Source organism: Crotalus tigris, unplaced genomic scaffold (assembly GCF_016545835.1).
Source record: "Crotalus tigris isolate CLP2741 ecotype Arizona unplaced genomic scaffold, ASM1654583v1 scf7180000017573.2180621, whole genome shotgun sequence".
NCBI lineage: Eukaryota > Metazoa > Chordata > Lepidosauria > Squamata > Viperidae > Crotalus > Crotalus tigris.
The window spans coordinates 1,147,301-1,171,870 of record NW_024096483.1 but is presented as its reverse complement, the minus strand read 5'-3'; the positions used below and the strand labels follow the sequence as shown (position 1 = coordinate 1,171,870).

General features: G+C 35.4%; 1 protein-coding gene across 3 annotated transcripts in view; it reads right to left on the bottom strand.

The window, feature by feature from the left end:
* Window positions 1-24,570, bottom strand: part of CDK8 (cyclin dependent kinase 8) — a 43,940-nt gene that overhangs the window by 16,784 nt on the left and 2,586 nt on the right. For 2 of the 3 annotated variants that reach the window (XM_039356536.1, XM_039356545.1), the window contains exons 2-5: window positions 13,378-13,453; window positions 11,369-11,479; window positions 10,149-10,289; window positions 1,146-1,203 (exon numbers count right to left, since the gene is read on the bottom strand). In XM_039356536.1, coding sequence (XP_039212470.1) covers window positions 1,146-1,203; window positions 10,149-10,289; window positions 11,369-11,479; window positions 13,378-13,453 — 386 coding nt within the window. Of the gene's footprint in view, window positions 1-1,145; window positions 1,204-10,148; window positions 10,290-11,368; window positions 11,480-13,377; window positions 13,454-24,570 lie in introns of those variants that run through there. The other variant, XM_039356551.1, reaches the window with a different exon arrangement.

Here is a 24,570-nt window from a genome sequence, read left to right as displayed (position 1 = left end):
ATTTTTTTTAAAAAACTTTAAACAGCAAAATACTAACATGATTATTGTTTTATCAATCCTCAACTTTATCACACTTTTGAAAGGCAGACCTGCTATTACTGACATTGGATGATATAACTGAATTGGAAGAAATGCTCTTTCAAATCCAGTAGTAATGTGTAACTGTTTGGGAGAGCAATAACATTTTTCAAAATATTGTAAATAGTTCACGTTTGCAAGAAAAGTAGGTGTCAATTTTCAAATAATATTTGATAGGTTACCTGCATCGCAAGAAATATCAGTGCAATTAATGTTAAAAGTGCCATCTGTCCTCTGCTATTAGATCATTATGTTTCACTGAGAAGAGGACTTAAATCTGTTAGTGTTAATATAATTATTTATTTACAGATCTAAGTGACTGAGTGTTCAGTTTTAGCCTAATTCCATTTCTTTCCAACTGAAATATACATTGGTTTCAAAGAGGACCAGCTATTTTTAGCAGACTGCTGTTCAACAGTCTCATCTAATGAAGATCATGTTAATTCCATGTAAATTCATCTTAGAAAAGTAATTTAGAGAAAGGGAAATTAAATTATCTTTAAACGTTCTGCAATAATGTCTGGATATATCTGCTTAAAGATTCAAGATGCACATTAGGCATATGTCCTCAGGACACTGACATGTAGTCATAATATGCTTGATTATAACATGTTGTTTTGCTACTATATTAGATGTTGTTTTAATATCTTGAAATAACTTTTTAAATAGAATATAGAATTTCCAGGTTACGAAAAGTAGTTTCACCAGAAATAAAAATGGTACAATTTTCAGTTTTTTCCTATTAAAAATATGCAGTTTTCTCTTTGTTTCCTATGACTGAGGAATTAATTTAGCTTTTCGTAAGTACTTTTCCAAATATAACTGTTAAATTTATTATTAAATGTTAAAATTACTGAGGAAAATTACAACATTTTTAATGAAAGCAGAGCCCAGTTTAGGTTCTCCCAGCCTATAACCTGCTCTAATGTTGTCCAACTTGAACATATGTTATTTCTCTTCATTTGATCTGTGATCTGGTAGATTTTAATAATAAGTATTGACCTATGCACTGTTAGAACATTCTGTCTTAAATGCTACTCTGGGACTTATCAAAGATATAAACATACCAATTTTTACTCTTCCTCGCTCAGGACCTTCACCCATAACTAAAATATTAGCAGGTTTCTGTGGAAAAAAAAATAAATACACAATACATATACCAAAGTATACCTAAACATTTGTGGCTGAAATTAGCTTTACTTTTCCAATTTTAAATAAAAATGCAGTGGAATGTTAAAAGTGATAAAGCCTGTACATTATTAGTTTGTTGTAAGGCTACGTGAGTAGCCAAATAATTTCCTTGACAATTTTTTTTACCTCGTGTTCTCACAATAGCTCCTCAGATGGGAAGCTACGTTTCAGAACACAGAGAAAAACATGTTTCTCCTGCCTCCAACTTCTAACATTAGCCAAATACAGAAAAACAATGTACATTTCTTCCCAAGAAACAATGTAAATATAATTATACAATATTTTATATACAACTATGTGTTATTCTAAATTAATCTCTCTATTGAGCATTGTGCTACCCGTGCCTTGCCTCTGCAGATATTTCATTTTTAGAAAAACGGGTGCTAGTTTGATATTTTAAAGGCTTATTTCATGGAGTTTGTTTTTCTTCCAATTTTTTTTAATCTCATCTATTTGCCCAATATATTTTCTTTGACAGTATTTTTAGAAATTCCTGTAAACAACTTGCGCAATTGCTTTTAAAATATTACTGAGCTATGCCAATATTAAATTGCTATTTTCTTATTAAAATGTTGCTAAACCTATAAACCCCCCCCCCAATAATAATTGGATTATATTGATCCTAATGGTGTAAATTCAGTTCAAACTTTTTTTCTCTGAAATCGGTTTAAAGAAATGACTCCTGTTCATTCGAGAAATCTGCCAGGAAAAGAAATTCACTAATATTTCAACATGCATGAATATTGTCATATCAGTGAGGCAGCTATATGGCAACATATGAATTTTAAGATACATATTAACAATTAAATGTTTACAAAAATATACGACAATCATAAAATTTACTTTGACAGGAAAAGATATACAACAGATTTGAAAAGGATTATGTATCACTGCATATTTAAGCAGATATTCAAAGAAGACTGCAGGTGTGTGCTAATATCAAAAGAATGGTTGTAATTATCACAAGGCACTGTTAGATTATGCAGCTCTAGTAGTGACTGATATAATTATAAAGAAATCAAGGAACAATACGTAGAATTGCTCTATTGCCTTTCTACTATGTATCAGTGCAGAAATAACAGGTCTTTGATGCTCCCTGAGCTTGATTGTTTTCTTCTAGATCAGTGGTTCTCAACCTGTGGGTCGGGACCCCATTTGGGGTCGAACGACCATTTCACGGGGGTCACCAAACAACGCAGTCCGCCATTTTTTCCCCCTTTTCCTTAGCTGTGCTACTCCCTTTTATTCTATTGGCTTTTGAAAGCCAATAGAATAGACTCTCTTGAATAGAGTCTAATTCTATTGGCTTTCAAAAGCCAATAGGAATTGTCCAGGCTGTCTCTGCCCTGCTGAGCCCTCCAAAAGTCCCATTCTGCAAACGGTGCTGCAAGTTGTCTGCAGCGAAGGCGAGCTGTCTGGAAGTTTCCACCCCTCCCTGCTGAGCAACTACTAAAAATGTAATAAAAGAGGGCCAGGGGTGGGAGGCCGGCGGGCGCAGGGAGGGTTGCTGGCATGCGTAGGGCCCAGCGGGTGCCTTACCTCCCTTGGGCTGGGCCAGCTGGTGGCCCAGCCGATGGTCAGCCTGCGCCATCTCTGCCGCTTGCCAGCTACGCCTCGGCCGGCGCAGGGGGCGGCACCACGCATGCGTGGCGCTCCCGGGCAGGAAAAGTCCTCGACTTACGATCGGTTGGGGGTCGTAGCATTAAAAAGGTTGAGAACCACTGTTCTAGATGTTTCATTACCCAAACTAGGTAACATTATCAGTGCTAGCAATACTAGCCCTAGTTTGGATAATGAAACATTTGTAAGAAAACAATCAAGCTCAGAAAGCATCAAGGCCCCCTCATTTCAACCCTGAGATACAAATATTCTCCTTTATTGGTAGAAATAACATCTCTCTTTATAAGGATAAAAATATCTAAAGGTAAAATATTAAAGTTAAAAAAGCTTTATCTTTACTTTTTTTTAAGTCTGAATGCTGGTGTCTACCATTGTCATCATACCAATCTTATGATTTGGTATGTTGGAAAATTCTTTTGAGCTGCTCATTTTTACTATTTCTATGCATAATCTTCATTAAGTTCACAGAAATGGATTTTCCTTCCATTTTAAAAATAGAGAAAACAATTGATAAAAATGTTTGAGTAAATAGTTAGACATAAAAATAACAAAAAGTTTTGTAATACCTAAATGACTACCCCATATGCTTTCAGATACATGCATAAAATGTTACTTTCTATCAGATTTATTTAATCACCAGAAGTAAACTTGGATGAGGAAAAAAAATCATAAACAGTGAGAATTATAAACAAATGAAATACACATGGAAGTCTCAGTTATTTATTACCAGTTTTCATGGAACAATGGCGAAACTGATTTACATATGTCATTAACAATCAGAAGATTGTTATTTTCTGTCCTATGAAAACTTTTGGTCCTTTAAATTTATATATTTATAATCAACAAAATTCCATTAGCTATATATCAAAAGATTTTGTTGAGGAATTAATGAAAATGGTTCTAAAATACATCCTAACAAATTTGTGAATGTTTTCATAAATTTGAATCCTGGAGTACAAAAGGTTTAATTTAGATGAGAAATGAATAATCCCGAAAAAAATAACAGAGCTTCACTTTGCTAATTATTTACTAATTGTTCTCTTCCACATCTCCAAATTCAAATTCAATACTGACTGTACATTTTGAATAAGAAATAGATAATACAAGAATTAGGGTGTATCTTCAGCAATAATTCAACAACAATGCACTTAACAACTACACCATATGCAATGATATGACATTATTCGCAGATAATTAATTTCTCTCTTCAGGAATAACATAGTTAATTTGATTTTATTTTCAAGGCCTCCAACTTTTAATAATTTCTCCTGCATAGCATACACTTCATTTCCAATTCTGTTTGCTATTCTACCTTATTATAGTTAACAGATAGGTTTGCTACAGTATTTTATACAGGTTGTCATCTATAATGCCTGATCTAATCTCTGCATAAAAAGGCAAAACCATACAAAGACATATAAAAAGAAAACTCTCAAAGCAAGATTTCATTTCACAAGCAGACTTACATAAAATCTAAATTTATATATACTTCTGCATTTATGCTTACTGTTATTTCCAAACAAAACTCATTGACAATTGAAAGCAAAACCTGGATTCAATGCAAAGCAAAATAAACATTAAAACATAAACACAAAATAAACATAAAACAGCAATAACAGGACATAGATTATATACAAGGATTAAGTGCAAATACAATTAAGATATGTATAAGTTAAAAATTATTGATAACTGTAACAAAAATGTTTTTATTTAGTTGATAATAATAAGAATTGTACTAGCCCAATAGAAGATAGCAGATATTAATGGAAAGAGAGGAAATATTTGATGTTGTAATATGAGATTTATATTAAAGACTTATGTACGCTATTGAACTATTTATCAACCCAGTCATCACATTGCTTTTTAAATACTCAATTGTAAAATGAGAAAATCAATAAAATATTATAAAAAAAGAGAGCTGAATTCAAATGGTGATTTAATTTATCCTTGAGTGATGGTATTCCCTTGCTTGCCATGAAGGAGACAGTGGTTAAGTCCCCTTATTGCTAGATGCCAAAACTGTTGTATCGAAGGAAATAGTACAGCAACTCCAGAGAAACCTGGAGAAAACAGATGGCCCTTTGATGAGCTTTGGTCGGACCAAGATTGGATTTGATTCTCCTGGTCCTACTTGATTTCTCAGGAGAATTCTGGGCAGCTATGGAGACTTAAAGTGGGAGCACTGTACTGTGCCAGTTCTCTTCCTTCTTCTGAAGTGGTTTCCAGTTGGTGTTGGTAGGTGGAAAGAGTTTTAGCCCAAGGCCTTTGCTAATTCAAGGTTTCACAGTTTAATGTCAACATGAGGTTGCTAGGTGAGATCATCCATCAGGATAGGTTATTTCCAGTATGCAGATGACACTGAGCTTTACATGTCGTTCTCTAAATGAATAGGCAATGTTGCATAACTCCTATCTATTGCTGTAAGTATATGGATGGAAAGGAGCAGGCTTAGGCTCAGGCCTACAAAGAGTGAGTGGTTTGCTTTCAGAGTACTTCCAGTCTAAGGGATTTATCTTCTTGAATTCCTGATGAGTTTGCATTTTTCCAGCTGGCACTCTGAGACTCCCATTTAATGAACAGATGGTGACCATGGCCATGACGATCCTTACACTAATCACTCTTGCATTCGAATTACAACCTTTTCTGGACTGGGATGTCATGTTCCAGTTTGGACAACTGCAATATACTACCTTTGATGAGCACTTGGAAATTTCAACTGAACTAGAATGCAGTTGTATACATAACTGTAGGCATTCCACGTTTTGTCCATGTAGTATCTCTGCTCTTGTGCACAACACCTGGCTACCACAGGGCTTCAATGTGCAATTCAAAATGTTGATGGTTACCAATAAAGTCTTTCATAGCTTGGGATCTGGTTACCTATGGGACTGCAGTTCCCTTGATATTTTTGCCTTAGCAGTAAGATCTGATAGAATTGTACAGCATTGTCATCTCACAGGACTTACGACAGTGATGGCAAACCTTTTAGAGACCGAGTGCCCAAAATACAACCACAAACCCACTTATTTATCGCCGGGTGACAGGTGGGCGTGGCCCAGGTGGGCGTGATCACCTCGATGTTGCTCGTGGGGAGGGATGCCTGTGGGGGGCGGGCAGGGTTGGGGGAGATCCAGGGGGTCTCTGGCAGGTGGGGCGGTGGGCAGGAGGCTCGTCCTGCGGGGTGAGGCAAGGCAAGGCGAGGCAGGGGTGCCATTGTCATAGGGCAAGGTGTGACAGGGGCAGGGGCAGCTGCTGCACACCATCGGCCTCTGCACACAGAGGCCAGCAAGCGCATGGGTGCTGGGATGCTTCTGGCCATGTGGGACCTTGGCAAGTTAGTGGGCGCCTGGTTGCCATCTCCAGAGCATGGCCTGAGTGCCCACAGAGAGGGCTCTGAGTGCTGCCTCTGGCACGAGTGCCATAAGTTCGCCACCACTGACTTAGGAGAAGCACCTTCTTTGTAGCTACACTTGCCTGTGAAACAGCATTCCCTAAGGCCCATATGGCTCCACCCCTGCTGTGCTTTTGTAAAGTTGATTAAGCAGGCTTGACGTGATCCACTCCCTGATAACCTACCTTGATTTTATGACTGCAAATGACTTATCATTTCCCTTATGTGCTAAACAGAACAGAACAGAATAACAGAGTTGGAAGGGACCTTGGAGTTCTTCTAATCCACCCCCCCCCCCGTTCTGGCAAGGGACTCTATACCATTCCAGACAAGTGGCTGTCCAGCTATCTTAAAAGCCTCCAATGATGGAGTACCCACAACTTCTGAAGGCAAAGTGGTCCACTGGTTAATTGTTCACACTGTTAGGAAATTTCTCCTTAGTTCTAGGTTGCTTTTCTCCTTGATTCATTGCCATCCATTATTTGGAAAATAGGCTGACCCCTCTTCTTTGTGGCAGCCCCTCAAATATTGGAACACGGCTATCATGCCACCCCCCAGTCCATCTTACATTATATATTATCACTCTTTTATATGATATATTACTATATCACTCATGATAATATATACTATATGATAATATATATCATAATGTATATTATATATTTATACATGAATTCTTAAGAGCTAGTATGCTGTCCTGTTCATAAGCCTACTAGGAAGGTGGATCAGGATCAACTTTTCTTACTGGTATTTACATTATTAAGAAACTCTTTCATAGGTATTAACTCCCCACATATCTCATAAAAAACAGTTAGAAAAGAAAATGAAAATATGCTACTTGGGAAAAATGAGACTCTTACAAAGGCAGCATCACATCCAAACACACACAAAAGAATAGAAAGGTTTTGTACACCTTCTATATTTTACCATCAATTTTCCTTATTGTATTATTTTTACAAGTCGCAAGTACTGAATTTGCAAGCACTTTATAATGCTAATAAAATATCCCCATGCCACAATCTCGTGTTAGAAACCGCTCAGAAAAGACTTGTTTGCATTATTTGCTGGTATTTTATATTATAAATCATATGGCATTGTGTTTTACTCTTTCTGAAAATAATGAAATGCTTATTATTCAAAATAAATAAAGCCTTCAGTAGTAGTAGCAGTAGTAAATTATGAACTATCTGCAATACATATTGTGTAATATTTTAGACAGTGAAAAAATATCACAAGGATAACACCTTTGTAAGATAGTAATTATTCCCACATTTCAGATCAACTCATACGAAAGGGTTTAAGAAATTCATTTATAGGTGAGAGTATTTTTATACAGAAAGCATAAGAATATTAAGCTTTTATTCTAAGTGCTGCTTATTATTGCATTGCAAGACATATCAATCCCTGACAGAAAATTGATCAGTGGAAGGTTTTTTTATATTTGAGAAACATAAGACATTATCCAAGATTTGACTGCTATTAGCTGATTGCCATTAGCTGTTTAGGTATAATTTAAATCACTAGTATGAATCTCTCAAACATTTAGCACATAGTCTGCACATTTCACATGCAGATTTGATTTCTTGTGCTAACTGAAGCAGCAAGACAAACTAGAAACACTGCTTTGTTTAGAATTGTATGCAATTCAATATTCTTGACTTGTTTCCCCCTACTAAGCAGTTATAAACCCAAATGATAAACGGGAATCTGTTATGTTCAATTATTGCCACAGGCAGAAGGAACCAAGAAGCAGCAAGCCAAAAGTGTGCACAAACTTATCTGTTGAATAATGATTTTATTCAGTTCACCCTATTTTGTTTATATATATTTAGATTTAATAAATCTAAAGCTGTCTAACTCAACTCTCTATAATGTGATTCTGGATGGCATACAAGAGAAAAGTGATAAACCAGGAAAAAAAAAATCCAAACAACATGAAACAAACACTGTTGACGTGCTGCTTCCCACTAGAATCCTTCCCTCTATCCTGGCAGAACCTATGAAGCTTTCTGGATGAGAAGCGAAGAAAAAAACCCAAGAAAGTCCAGGTGCCTTTTGAAAAAGCACCTTTGAGACAACCATGACCTGGGTGACTGAGAATCTCCATAGACATTTTCCCACTAGAAAGTAGCATATGCTGAATGAATATTTTACTCCAAAAACAAAACAAAACTAAGTACTTGTGGGTCAATCACGTACTCTCAATCCATTCTACCTTATATCTGCTATTTTGGCAAATGTAAGAGGGTGCAGAGTACAAATCAGATTTCTGACTTTTAAATCATTTATGAAGATTGTCCAAGTTGAGGAAACAATGCTTTATATCTCATACAGTTGCATTAGCTTTTCACTTCTCATTATAGAATAGTTTATATTTGTTGATAAACAGACAAAAAGTCCTTTGAATGGGTAAATAGCAGAATCAGTTATTGAAATATTAAATAGTTGAAGATGCCAATTAATCAGTGGAACAACCTGCCTCCAGAAGTTGTGAATGCTCCAATACTTTAAGAAGAGATTGGACAGCCATTTGTCTGACATGGTATAGGGTTTCCTACCTGAGCAGGGGCTTAGACTAGATGACCTCTAAGGTCCCTTCCATGTTTCTTAGCCTTCACAACTTTAAGACGTGTGTACTTTAATTTCCAAATGTCCTAGGATAGTGTGTTTGCTGGGGAATTCTGGGAATTGAAGTCCACACATCTTAAAGTTGTCAAAGCTGAAAAACACTGGTCTAGATTGTGTAGAGCAGGCAGATTCTGAAGAAGATAGTCCCCAAAATAAGCATTTTGTTTCTTTAACTTTGTAAGAGTTCTTTAGCAAACCTGGGTTTTAGAGCATTTGTTTTACTTAAAACATTTTCCATGTGTTATTCTAAACATTTCTACAAATATAAAGACCATGCATCCTCATTCATACATATGCGCTATCTGGAATTTGATGGGCAAATATATTTTCCTACATTAATGTTGACTGTACTGAAGGAAACCAGATAGAAATGAGTTGCAATGTGAACATGATTTGCAGCAAAGGAAGAACGAGTATTTTTTGAATCAAGGTTGACTTCTGGTAACTACACAGATATTTTCATAGAGCTTTAAATACAGAAGTGATTTGCCATTAATTTTCTTCAACCCAGCCTGCAGCCCTAAGATTTTCCAGTTTGTACTATCCAAGTACTAAGCAGCTCTGACTATTTAAGTGTGTGGTTTTCTTAAAAAATAATAATAATAATAAATCAGATTAGATGCTGCACTTGCTGACAATTTGTCCCGGATCCAGGCAAGAAGAACATTTTTCTGATAGAAAAAATAAATCTTAATACCATAAAATGCACTGATGATCATTAGCTTAGACAGAAAGCTAAGTGTGAACACCATACTAATGGCTATTGAGCCCTAGTGCTAATTAAGTGATGCCAAAAGCAAGAATGAGTATTACGCTACAACTGCCAGCAGAGTGTCAACCCATCTGGAGAATCTGATAGGGAAAGCCTAGACATATTTTTTGGACTAATCCAATAAGGCAACATGTGTTCTTAAAAGCATTCACAGAAAGTAAGAAATGTAATTTAAGCAACTGACAAGTCAAATATGCAAGTTATATTGATAAGGCCCTACTCCTTACCTAGGAGATTTTGTCTTGTTTTTTTAAATAAAGAATATAAAAGCAGCTATGCTATTTCTCTTGGCAAATATTGAAAAAAATAACATATGAAATAAAAACACATATTCAAATAGACATATGCCTGCTAAGTTAAACCTGAAAACAAACTATTAATACTTTATGCTAATTATCATATATATTGTGCAAAATATTATATTATAGCCTTATACCTATTTCTAATCCCCACTGTAGATCTACTTACCAAATCCCTGTGTAACACCCAGTTAGCATGTAGATAATGAATGCCATCTAAGATCTGATATAATAGAGATTTCACCATTCCCCGAGGTAACTGAACTGGCTTCTTGTTTGCCTTAGAAGCTCTGTGAAATTTTATTATGTGCTAAAAAACAAACAAGATTAATCAGCATGGAAACAGTTTGATTCAATGTTTCATTATAGCCAAAATGTCTACTGCATTCATTACTGAGTTGGCATTTCTGAGATTAGAACAAGAATTACGTTACTTTGTAAGAGTTAATCTTCCTTTTCATTTAACTTTGTACTCAGCAATTTTGTTCTTAAATTTGCTTTATATATATAGTTATATATAATACATTTACAAACTATAAGCCTTTCCAACAATACTTTCAAAGAATTGTTTCTAAATTTCTAAATTGTTTCTAAATTCCTTATGCACATCTAGAAGATATGGATATAATTACGTTAAATAGCAGGAAAACAAGAGATTAAAACAATTTATTTCATAAGATGACATATGTTCAATGTTTTCAATAATGGTATAGTTCTATTTTTCTATGGATCTACAACCATTTTCTCTACCAGAAGATGAGGATATTGTTATGGCCACATAACATATCTGATGAGGCACTTTTGCCTTTCATAGCATGTCTAAAAGTCTGAAATATTTTAAACATTTTATCTCCCTTTTTCCTCCCTCCCACAAATGAGCTGCCATTTATTTTATCCAACTTGTGTTAATTTAGGGAAGAAAAAATATTTTCTTATCTGCTACATTTCCCAGTACCAATACAGACTGTGAAATCCTTAAATATCTTACAATATATATATATATATATATTTACAATGGATATTGCAATGAATGGCAATGGGGACTTCTAGCCACTTGAAAACCGGACCTAATCCAAACTTATTTATTTAGAATCACACCCTTTCCATAGTTTTTATACTCAACATTTAAAGTATTTACTATAAATGTTGGCTATAGCGACGATTAGGGCTCAGCAGCTGTCATTGAAAAGTATAGGGAAAAACTGACGAGAATTGAGTTTCATGTTTAAATTTAAGAATTGTGTATTTTCAAGTCTCATCATAACAAGGGTTGCAATTGCAGATTGAAGCTCTACCACTTAGCAGGACATACAACACTGATGAATATGCTGAGGGCTTCAGTTGCACTTGCACTTGCCATTTTATTGGCTAATCCATAAGCATTCTTACCCAAAGATCATGTTCCGCATAGTCAAAGAGAAGCCATACTTTTCTGTCAGCATGAGACAGAAACACCTTTTGCAGAGAAATTACATTTGGATGCTTGAGTTCCCGCAACAGCTGTAAAACAAATACCATCCGCTAAAAAGATGTACAAACCAAAAATACAAACTGTGGATTCTTTTTATAACTTTAAAACAAATAAGCTTGTTTTTCAGGCTTAATCTGAAATCTTTTAATTCACAAAGGACAAAAAAAAAAAAAAAAAAAAAAAAGCAGTGTGGGATTCCTCTTAATTAAGGAATTCCTACCAGGTTTTTAAATTGGACTAACAGCTGAGTTAAACATACCTCCCTTAGGATGCAGATAACACTACTGAAATTTGAACTGAAGGGAACGTCCACAATTTAAAAAATGAAGCAACTTTAACCTAAAACTAAATGACATATATGTAACCAGAATACACTTTGTATGCCTGGATCCTTTATGACTTTTAAAATTATGCATGTTAGTCATAGAACCATCTCAAGAATCTGACAAATTGCTCAGTATATTATTCTTTATCAATCTGTAGGATTCCAGCTACAAAGATATGTAAAGTAATTTATTTTCTATATCACAAGTCATGCTTTACAATTATTCTTTTGTTCAATTGTCAATATTTATCTCTATATCTGAAAAATCAATTTGTTCCTTATAAAAATGGATTTACAAAAATAGTAACTTTAAGCGAAAAGATTTAAGATTACTACTGAATGCTTCATAATTGAAACCCAGAGTTTGCACTTGTTTAAAAGGTCTCTTTTGAAAAATAGTCCTGTAAGAAAATACGTATGATTTTTCATAAATTTTATTTTAAAATTATGGCAACACAGTGATACAAACAGAGCCTCATAAAAGCCCTATATCATTTATATACTAAAAGCCCATCCCTCCACTTGTTCTTTGTTGAGTCATAAAGTCATATTTACATATTTAAAGTCATATTTACAGACAAAGCTCTGTCTGTTTACTTTTTTCCTTTGTTCTTATTTTATTCTGTAACCAAGGGAAAACAAAGTAGGGCAGTTTACAAACAGAAAATTGCATAAGAGTAATATTCCTTCTATTATACTTATGATCCTGTTCACATCTATTCAAAGGTAATCTAAGGAAACAGAGGGATGATGATGATAAAGTACTACCATAAGAAACAGTTTGATCTTAAACATGAAGATCAAGAGGTTTTTCACATAATACAAATTTACTACTTTTAACTCAAGCAAAAGTATCTTACATTAAGTTCACAATCTGTGTTTGTCCTAATACAGTTTGTTACATTCACCATCTAGTTATGTAATTGACTCCAATTACAATTCAACTGATGTTGAATTATAAAATTAGATTTTATCCTAAGCTCATTTTGAAAATCTCTTAAGATACAAATACTGACCATTGCACTTTAACAACAATTTACCAATTGCTATAGTTTGCTACTATGGATAGTCCTTGACTTATGACCAAAGTTGAGCCCAAAATTTCTGTTGTTAAGTGAGACATTTATTAAGTGAGTTTTGCCTCATTTTACAATCTTTCTTGCCTCAATTATTAAGTGAATCACTACAGTTGATAAGTTAGTGGTCTGGTTAAGTGAATCTGGTTTCCCCATTGACTTTGCTTGACAGAAGGTTGCAAAAGGTGATCACGTGACCTTGGGACACAGCAACGGTCATAAATATGAACCAGGTGCCAAGCATCCAAATTTTGATCACACGATCATGGGGATGCTGCAAAGCTCATAACTGTGAAAAATGGTCATTAAGTCACTTTTTTCAGTGCCATTATTACTTTGAACCGTCACTAAATGAACTGTTGTACTCCTGAAATAGAAATAGAATTATGATCTACTTTATGATCTATTTTAAACACTCTTTCCATCCTGTCCACACACATTTATGGGCTGAGGTGCAAGATGTACAATATCACAGTAACTGAATGAAAGTTAATATGAACACTAGTTTTGAACTGAAGTTACTTACAGCTATTTCTCTGCATGCAGACATAGAAATCCCAGTACCTTCTATTTGCTTCAGAGCATAATCTTTATCATCTTTCCTATGATATGAAAGAAAAAAAATGGTATAAAACTGCATTATAAATTCAAAAGAATCCTTATAAGCACCATTTTAAGGTGATACTCAGTTAAATGTTCAAAACTATTTAGAATCGTAATCAGGTAAATGTTTGAAAAAAGATAAATGCTAGGCAGGTCCAACCAAAATATAATTCATATAATACATAGTTGGCTATGTGGATTAGAGCATGACCTTTCTACAGCACATTTGTTTTATTTGCTGTGCACAAATATAAGTTAAATGTAACTGAATCTTTGAGAACGTTGAGAGTAAGTCAACATTTAAGTACAAATTCCATGAAATAAAAAGCTTGAAAGTTATTTTTAAATAAGCTATCGTCATCTAGAAATAAAAATATAAGATACAGAATCTAACAAGCTGGACAAAATGTATTACTAAATATTTGTCTTTATGTATCTTCAATCTACAATTTATCTTCCAAACACATCATAAATGGATATATCATCAGAATAGCTAAAATGTAAACTTAAATATTTAACATGAATGCATAAGACTATACAACCTATTTTCCCACTTCAAAATGTAAGTGATCTGTCCAAAACTGCCTTGATAAGAAGATACTAGACATTCACCTGTCTGAGAATCTGTATAAGTTCTCCTGCTTGAGCAGAGGGCTGGACTAGAAGACCTCCAAGGTCCCTTCCAGCTCTATTCTATTCTAAAAACAAAATTATAGATGAAAGACTGATTTTGAAAACTAAAGTATAAAAATTACCATAGCAAAGTAAATTTATTTTTCCCACTGTAGCACTCAACTTTTAAAAGTACAACTGTTTAACTTGACATAATGTGACATGAAATGTGTCGCATTTCAGCACCAAGGGCAGGGGATGCAATCTAAAGGAAATTATCCATCCATTTTGGGAGATTTGTATGCCCAATCCCATTTCTTTCCTACATGTTCTCTACGTACAGTATATATACATCAGTCTGAATCTAGAAATATTATATCTGACAATAGCGCTGATACTTTCTAGCAACACTATAAAGATGAATTAAAGGTTTCCCCAGTTCAGCTGTGACTGACTTAAGGGGACAATGTTCATTTCTGATTTTCAGCTGAGGGAGCCTACATTGTCTGAGAGAAGCTTCCATCATCATGTGGTAAGCATAAAATGCAGAATGCAGTAACCTTCCCACCGAAGTGGTACCTGTTTATCTACTTGCATTTGCATGCTTTCACTCTACTGAGTTGGCAGGAGCTGGGGCAAATAACGGGAGCTCACCCCATCATGTGGCACTCAGGTCTCAAATCCAGCTGATAAGCCCAGTGTCTTAACTGCTGAGTCATTGCGCAATCCCAAAGATGAATAGAAGGCTATAATAATTCTGGCAACTGACCGTGAGGAAAAAAAAATCAAGCAGAAATGTTTAGACAAAATTAGGTAACATGCAACAGTGCTTTGAGATCTCTCATTGATGTCCTGTAAGGGATCTCCTTTCTTTATTGCAGAAATCTAGGTCCTTCTCATAAATCTGCTGGAGGATTCAGAGATCTTCCATAGTGTATTTTGACATATATGGAAAAACAACAAGAATAATTTCCTTCCCCATTTTATTGACATAATCTTTCCTTTAGCAGAAGTTTGTATGTACAAGCATAAACTAAGTCTAAACTGTAGCAAAATGGGAGTACCCTAAGACTGGGAAACTGTTCTAGGTAACAGTGTACTTTAAAGTAGATTGTCCTTGAGTTATGACAATAATTGGGACTCTTTGCTAAGCGATGTGGTTGTTATTATTAATAACAACAACAATAATAATAATGTTGGAAGGGACCTTGGAGGTCATCGAGTCCAACCCCCTGCTCAGGCAGAAAACCCTATACCATTTCAGACAAATGGCTGTCCAGTCTCTTCTTAAAAACTTCCAGTGTTGGAGCATTCACCGCTTCTGGAGGCAGGTTGTTCCACTGGTTAATTGTTCTAACTGTCAGGAAGTTTCTCCTTAGTTCTAGGTTGCTTCTCTCCTTGATTAGTTTTCATCCGTTGCTTCTTGTCCTGCCTTCAGGTGCTTTGGAGGATAGCTTGACTCCTCTTCTTTGTGGCAGCCCGAGATATTGGAACACTGCTATCATGTCCCCCCCTCGTCCTTCTCTTTATGTGACATGTGATCAACCAAGAGCAATCCTGGCAGTCTCCATTGCCATCATTAACCAAATCCAACCAGTCATTAGGCAATGGTCTACCCCAATCCAAATCACTCCTGATTTGGTCCCTCTCAGACCTGACCTTTGATAAGATAAGGAACTGCCTTTCTTCAATTCCCCTCATCTGCCTATCTCTCCCCATCTCTGTCCTTTGGCTACCCTCCACAAAGGTACATCTTGGTGGCAGCGTCAGTGGGGCTGAAGTAGAATTCTGAGGCCTTCAGCAGTCTAGAGGTTAAGGCAACAGGTCAGAAACAAGGAAAATATGAATTCTTGCCCTAGGCATGAAAGCCAGCTGGTTGACTTTGGGCAAATCATTGTCTCTCAAACCAATTTACCTCATAGGGTTGTTGTGGAAAAATAGGAAGAGGAAGGAATATTAAGGTTGTTCATCACCATGAACTATTTATAAAATAATAAAGGTGGGATAAAAATATCATCCAAAAAAAATCTAAAAATCAGTCTCAGTCAGCTAACCCCATCCCTAGGCCTCTACTTCAGCCCCAGTGCCTAAGAATACTGCCTCAAATCCTGTGCCATGACCAGCCCTATAGCATAAAGCTCCAACCATCCCTGCCAACTTTGATTCCACAGATTTTGCTGCACCAATCGACTTTTGCCATTTTTCCCACAGCTGACAGGGCATATTTGGGCTGGCTCAATATCAGGCAACTGCTAGTCATGGCAGATCTTCTTTCCAAAGCTACTCACATCATTCTCCATATATGTCATTCTTGTGATGCTTCGGAAAGCCTTCAGAAAGCTTCTCAAGCCTTACAAAGCATTGCAACATTGTCGCACCCACCATTCTACAATGTGCATGCTGTTCTCAGAGTGCAGTTAGTAAACTCGGTTGTATAATTTATTTATAAAGTTCACTAGAAAATAAATTTAAATCTGTCACTGGGATATGGAAATGGATGATTGGAAGCAAGCTATTAAGATTTCTAAACAAATTCCTTCTGATTTTTGGCTACTATGGATACATGCCTGTCCTTCTACAAGTACAATAATCATGTATTGATTGCAAGCAATAAGCAGGATTTTGAGTCCCATATATTTGTTATGATCAACCTGTAAAATCCTACCCAAATGAATGAAGCATTAAGATTCATCAATGGGTTCCACAGTAATGTGCCACACCCAATGCAGCCTGCAAGGCAACCTTGAGTCTCCACTTGCAGAGTAAAGGGCAAGATTTTATGTGCAATAAAATCTACTTTCCTTCTTATCTAAATCTAGCTATAATCTTAGGCTCCTGGAACTGGGTGAAAATCAGCTTTTGCATAACAATGCATCTCACATTCTCTCCACTTTGTTAAGTGCTCAGCAGAGAATGAGAGAGACATTTAGAACACATTATGTGCAGTTAATAACCCTTGTCCATTGAGTGCTATTCTGCCTGCTGAGGTTTTTTTCCCCCTTGGCCTGTTATCTTGGAAATCTATTTCAAATTATTGGGAGCCAAAATCAAATCTCTTAACCACAATTTCCCTATTATGAACACAACTCTGATTCAGTTATTGAGTCAGGCTCCCAGGTACTTGAGCCACCAGCAGATTTTTCAACATCGTCATTTTGTACCAACATCTTTCTTGAATTCTCAACTAACATAAATACTGGCAATTAAAAGAGGTAGGGGCAAAATAAGGAAGGTTCAAAATAAATATAGCATTCTTCTTACAAATCAAGAGGTGAAATAAGGTCTTATGTAATCCAGCCAATTGGATGCTATAATAATCTTAAATGTGACATCATGAGGGCATGAGGTAAGAGCTTAGTCATCTCAGTTGTGAGAAACAACAGATTCTGCAAAAATCTATTTATTTTCAGAAACCACTGAATCTCCCTTAGAATGCTATATTCCAGTGGTTCTCAACCTATGGGTCGTGACCCCATTTGGGGTCGATCGACTATTTCACAGGGGTCGCCAAGCAAGGTTGTCCGTCATTTTTTTCCCCTTTTCCGGCGGGTGCCTTACCTCCCTTGGGCTGGCCCAGCTGGTGGCCCAGCCGGTGGTCGGCCTGCTCCATCTCTGCTGCTTGCCAGCTACACCTCGGCCAGCGTAGGGGGTGGCACCACGCATGCGCGGTGCTCTCGGGCAGGGAAAGTCCTCGACTTACAACCGGTTGGGTAGTCCTCGACTTACGACCGGTTTAGTCCTCGACTTACAACCGGTTGGGGGGTCGTGGCATTAAAAAGGTTGAGAACCACTGGCCAAGACCAAAGAGCTGTCCAAGGATATCAGGGACAAGACTGTAGTTCTACCTACACAAGGCTGAAATGGGCTACAAGACTATCACCAAGCAGCTTGGTGAGAAGGTGACAACAGTTGGTGCAATTATTTGCAAATGGTCTGGGGCTCCATGCAAGATCTCACCTTGTGGAGTTTCAATGATCATGAGAACGGTGAGGAATCAGCCCATAACTACATGGGAGGATCTTGTCAATGATCTCAAGGAAGCTGGGACCATAGGCACCCAAAAAACAATTGGTAACACATTACGCCATGAAGGACAGAAATCCTGCAGCACCGCAAGGTCACCCTGCTCAAGAAAGCACATGTACAGGCCTGTCTGAAGTTTGCCAATGAACATCTGAATGATTCAGAGGAGAACTGGATGAAAGTGTTGTGATCAGATGAGACTGAAATTGAGCTCTTTGGCATCAACTCAACTTGCCATGTTTGGAGAAGGAGGAATGCTACCTATGACCTCAAGAACATCATCCCCATCATCAAACATGGAGGTGGAAACATTATGCTTTGGAGGTATTTTTCTGCTAAGGAGACAGGACAACTTCATCAAAGGGAAGATGGACAGGGCCATGTACCATCAAATCTTAAGTGAGAAGCTTCTTCCCTCAGCCAGGGCATTGAAAATGGGTTGTGGATGAGTATTCCAGCATGGCAATGAGCCAAAACACATGGCCAAGGCAACAAAGGAGTGGCTCCAGAGGAAGCACATTAAGGTTCTGGAGTGGCCTAGCCAGTCTCCACACCTTAATCCAATAGAAAATCTGTGGAGGGAGCTGAAGGTTTGAGCTGCCAAACGTCAGCCTCGAAACCTTAATGACTTGGAAAGGATCTGCAAAGAGGAGTGGGACAAAATCCCTCCTGAGATGTGTGCAAACCTGGTGGCCAACTACAAGAAATGTCTGATCTCTGGGATTGCCAACATGAGTTTTGTCACCAAGCACCAGGTCATGTTTTGCAAAGGGGTCAAATACTTATTTCACTCATTAAAATGCAAATCAATTTATAATTTTTTTGAAATGCGTTTCTCTGGATTTTTTTTGTTTTTATTGTATCTTTCACTGTTAAAAAAACTTACCATTAAAATTATAGACTAATCATTTCTTTGTCAGTGGGCAAACGTACAAAATCAGCAGGGGATCAAATAATTTTTCCCCTCACTATATTGGAGTCCTTGGGAATTCCTGGTGACTTTGTGTTTCTCTAATTTTAATTTGTATAAAATACAATTTAAAATTATATAAGCTATCTAGAGAGGCACAGTATAACAAGCAATGCAAAAATATTTTATGTAAATAAATTCAATGTATGTGATAAAAACACAAAATGAACACAACAGGTGCAAGTTATGGTGCATATATGAAATAGCAGCTACTATAATTGATCAAATTTGGAGCAAATTTCCTTTAAAAAAGTGACTAGACTGCAGAAAATGATCGCACTGGATACAAGTCTGCTTCTGGGTGTAGTTCATCACAGCCTGAATGAAATTAAATTGGTCCTCTGTGTAGTGGGGAAAATAAATACAATGAACAAAATGGAGGTTGCACCCTTTTCTTGTCTTTTAAGATATGACCAAAATCAAATCTAGTCCATTTCTTTATCTAATTGTATCAGACCCAAATTGATTCTTCTTGCCCTCGGATACCTGCCCTGCAATCACATTTAAACCAAAGCATAGAAGCTTCGTCTCCAGTTCACAATATAGTCTAAGGGCAGCCTTTGCAAGAAAAATGCAATCTTGATAAACCCTAACTCTTCAGTCCTCCATTAGGTGATGACCTCAATATTCTGCCTCCTTGGACTTCCTTACAAGGACATGGATAGCTTCCCCAAACTGGCCAGCAAACCTTATCCCTGGGATTTTCCACTTTGTAGCCCTCAACATGTATAAAAATCTTTCTTTTTCCATTATTCAGGATCCCTCATTGTTATTATATATAATTAGATGCCCAACAAAACGTGGTTATTCTCAGTGTTGTTCTCCTTTTTCAGACCAAATCCATGACATAAACACAAAGAGATAGCCCTGCATAGAAATTAGTTCTTCACTCCCTAACAAAAAGAACATTCCTCTCTAACAGACTGACCTTGTTATTATACCTCTGAAGAAAGGAATCTCAACAAGGGTGAGACTATCCTGATTCCATAATATTGACCAAAGAATTAAAAACTGCACAAAAATTACTTTGCTGTCTTCTCTCAGCAAAACTATTTTTAAGAACATTGTAACTAGGAGCTAATATCTATATCAGTTATTTTTTTCTCCCTTTGTAATACCTTTCACTTATATATCATACATTTTAGATTTTAAGTCTAAAATCAAATATCATTAATCTTCTAGTACTTTGGGACATTTACTTATTTGGCTAAAGAGAAAATTTAATCTGGATATAGGGTTTAATATAGTCTACAAATCTTAATTATATTTTCAAAATTTGTTCATTTTTGTCTACATTCTTTTTCTTTTCTTTTTTCCCCAAAAATCACATTTTGTTAGTACAGTGGTGCCTTGGTATTCATTATTAATTGGTTCCAGAGGTACGATGAGGACCAAAAATAATGAGTGCCAAACAATTTTTTCTCATAAAAAATAATGTAGTAAGTCACAAGGCAGCTGACATCAATAACTTCTAGCTTGTGCGTTGAATACCAAACAAATGACGGGTACTGGGACAAAATTTTCACATCAAAATGTATTGAGTTGCAAATTTGATGAGTTTCAAAGCAGTTGAGTACCAAATGTATGTGATATGCTCATTTTTTTCCTCCTATTTATTGCAGCAACTTTCAACTTTGGATTTCATTCCCTTTTTACAAAAGCTTTATATTGTTATTAAGTCTGAGAAATATATGAACATGTATTATTTTTTAAAGCAGGGGTCTTTAAACTTGGCCCTTTTATGACTTGTGGACTTCAACTCCCAGAATTCCTTAGCCAGGGATGCTGGCTGAGGAATTCTGGGAGTTGAAGTCCACAAGTCATAAAAGGACCAAGTTTGAAGACCCCTACTTTAAATAAATAATCCAGGACACAGCACTTGTATGTAAGTGCTAGTACAATAAGAAAAGTCTGAAGAAAAGTAAAGCATGGGGGAGGGGAGAATTGAATTCAGCTATAGTGAGATAATCCTACATTAAAAACAACAAAAAGAAATAACATACTTCCAAGGAACTGAAGCTAATATAAAGGAAAATGGAAAAAAAATCTATATTACTTTCCTTATAATTATTGTATTAGCATCCATGTAGACCATGGCTGATCAATTCAGAAGAATTTTATATTATATTTAACTATTATCATATTGAACAAAAGTCTTGAAAGCTTCTGCTTCATACACTATGTAGGGATAGTTTATTAGATAAAGTCTAATTTATTATTCATTCAATTTATATATCCACCTAACCATAAGAAGTCTGGGCAGCTGTATAGTTTAAAATACAATAATATAAGAGAGATGTTAAAAAAAATCTACCAGAAACCGAACAAATTCATGGATTCTAATAGCTTGAACATTCTATATTAAACAACATACAAAAAACCAATTGCTTGGCTTGGTTTGCACATTATATAAAACCACTGGAACTGATTTTTTGTAATTCTTCTGAACTCATGCATTGGAGTGTTGGCTGGCCCTTTGGAGCAGTCAGATAATAATTATAAAGGAAGTAGCCAAAACTGCTTCTTACCAAATTCACTGATGGAAAGCTTTATTGGAGCAAGTGGACACAATTATGAAATTCAGTCATTCATTATATTTACAATAATTCTTTTCTACTGTGGTAGATTTAAATTACTAAAAGTTTCACTCATAAATTATGCATCACTCAGACCTTATGAAATGATCTTTAGAGCCAAAATTGGCCCTCAATTGGCAGTTTTGTCAATAGTATGTTTTAAAATATATATTCACATATTCTCAAACGTAAGAACAAAAATAATTTGTCCTGTCTGGCATTAAGCTGCATGGCACTTTCCTAAATTTTGTTCATTGTTATCTTTCTTATTTCCAATCTCAATTCAACCAAATATGTTTCCAAGCATTTTGCGTGTGTGCCTTTCAAGTCATTGTTGACTCCTGGTGACTGCTTGGACCAGACCCTGCAGTTTTCTTGGCAAGATTTCAGAAGTGGTTTGCTTCTGCCGTCTTCCTATGGCTGAAAAAGAATGATCTGCTCATGATCACCCAGCTGGCTTTGTGCTTAAGGCAGGAGTAGAACTCATGGTCTCCTGGTTTCTAGTGTAAACTTTAGCCAAATAGGTTTGCAAGCATATTGAATAATTTGTAAAGATCATTGTAGTTTTTATGTTTATTCCTGCTCCCTTTACATGCAAGAATAAAGAGAATTTTTTTAATCACCAGGCAATCATTCAGCCTTTACACATGTTAAACAAGCTACATAGTCACATCCTAACCTAGCTTTAGCTATATTTTAATAATAGCCAATGTACAACTTACTCTTGTGGCCTAACCATTTTTTAACACTCACTGTATTTGTGACTTTTTGTCACCAGTTTTTTCTTGAATACTAACATTTATAGCATTCTTTCAATTTAATGTTTGATATATCACAATCATTTCCATTTAGATCTCTAAAATAATGATTCAATATTTCTTCATGTTAGTATCATTGTAAATTATAAACATCTTATTTTGAATTTAATTCATTCAAATGGTGTTCTTGTTTAATTTTCTTCACTCACTGTCAAAACAATTTATGTCCATCAACAGTTCTCAGTATTTTCCTCTTTTAATATTAATAATTTCTTGTTCTCTTTGACTATATTATACTTTTCCCTATATTATACATTATCCTCTAATCATTGTTTTTGCAGCAATTTTTCTATTTTTTCATCCAAAACTACTTTCAAATTTTCCATTCTACCAAGCATCGTTTTATATATATTCCATTAGTATTACTCCACTTTTTTCTGGCAATCAATAAAATAATTCTTTCTACTTTATCCCAAGCAATTTTCACATTATTATGGTCAAATACCAATCATCCCATTGGAAGATTACTTTATCCTCTGCTATTCTTTCAGACAGAACTCATATTTATTTCTTGTCACAACTGTTCTTTTTTTACGTGAAACATCCCCTCCCACTTCTTTCATGTTCATTTCACTCAAGAACAATTCTTGGCACTATCAAAAATGCTTGATCCCACATTCAGAACATTTCATCCCTCTTATAATCTTCATTTATTCTCTAAGCCTTCTAGCATAAATAATCATGTATTTGCAATATTTGTAGGCTAGTCTACATCAGATGCTGCCAGAACTTGCAATAAAATAAAAACATGCATACAAAAATAGACAAGGAAATGCATAAAACTAAAATCTATCATAATCAATTATGCTTTTGAAATAATATTCATTTTATACTCACAAGATACATATTATAGATAGATATGCTTTCCTGCTAAAAGGAAATTATATTAATTCTCTCTCTCTCTCTCTTAAAAGTCTCAATTTTCACTTGTTCCTGGATCTCTAAATGGCCCAATAATTTTTCTGCACTGTCTCATCTCATTTCCATATATCCATTCATGTTGCTTAATGAATATATTATTCCACCAAATTGTTCATTCAGAATGTTGAAAGAAAGTTAACATTTGAGTCTTACATTATCATTTGCTAGACTCTAACAACCTACTGATTCTTATTTTTGTACATTCTCATAAAACTTAAATATTTAAAAAAACATAATTCTTTTATTCCTAATTAAATCTATGATTTCCATTTTCTGGATGTCTTTGTCAACCACAATCCACAAGATAACTTCTTTAGATCAACTATATCCTTCCTGTTTAGTGACATGACATACCTAATTTATTCCAGTATATTCATTAATTCAGGCTTTTTATCATTTATTCCTATTATATTCCAAGTCACAATCTTTCATATGACATGTCTATCACTAGCTAAGCCTACAGATATTGATTTCTGCAACCAAACAGGTTTTGGTCAATTGAGGCTTTCATAAAGCACTTTTAAAAAACACTGAAAAGGTATAGATCAGATTACTACTCTTGGCCACAATTGCACCAGACTTAATTTTCCCTGCTAAAAGTAAGAATAGTACAGGTTAGTTTGGGGACATTTTAACCACAAATATAACCAAAGCTGATATTTATTTTCTGCACACTCATGCTATTTTATAAAAGCTAGGATCCTTAAAGACTATCTTGTAAGCTAACATCCTGTTGTCCACATTTTAGAACTATAAGTGTATATATTGTATTAAGAAAATTTATAGGTTATTACTTTTCAAAAAGTATGTCACCTGGTAAAATAATATTTAACTACTACTTGAAATATGTTAAAGTTGAATAACAATTCACATTAAAAAAAAACCCACATCTTTTTTATGGTAGCTGAAGCAATATATGTAGCCAGCATGAAATTTTACAGCAACACAATATTGTATCTTAAATTAAAATACAAAAATTAAATACAACTTACCCAGAACTGACATAATAGTTTTCAAAATGTTAGCCACCATATTCAGCAGGGAGCATTTTAAAAAAACATTATGCTGGCTGTTTACTGAAGATCTGTATTAATTAGGATGTTATGTATAGTATAAGATGAAGAGTGAAGGAAATAAAACAAATAAAACCATAATCGTTTGATACCAGTTATGAACACATTAATGTGTTGCTAGTA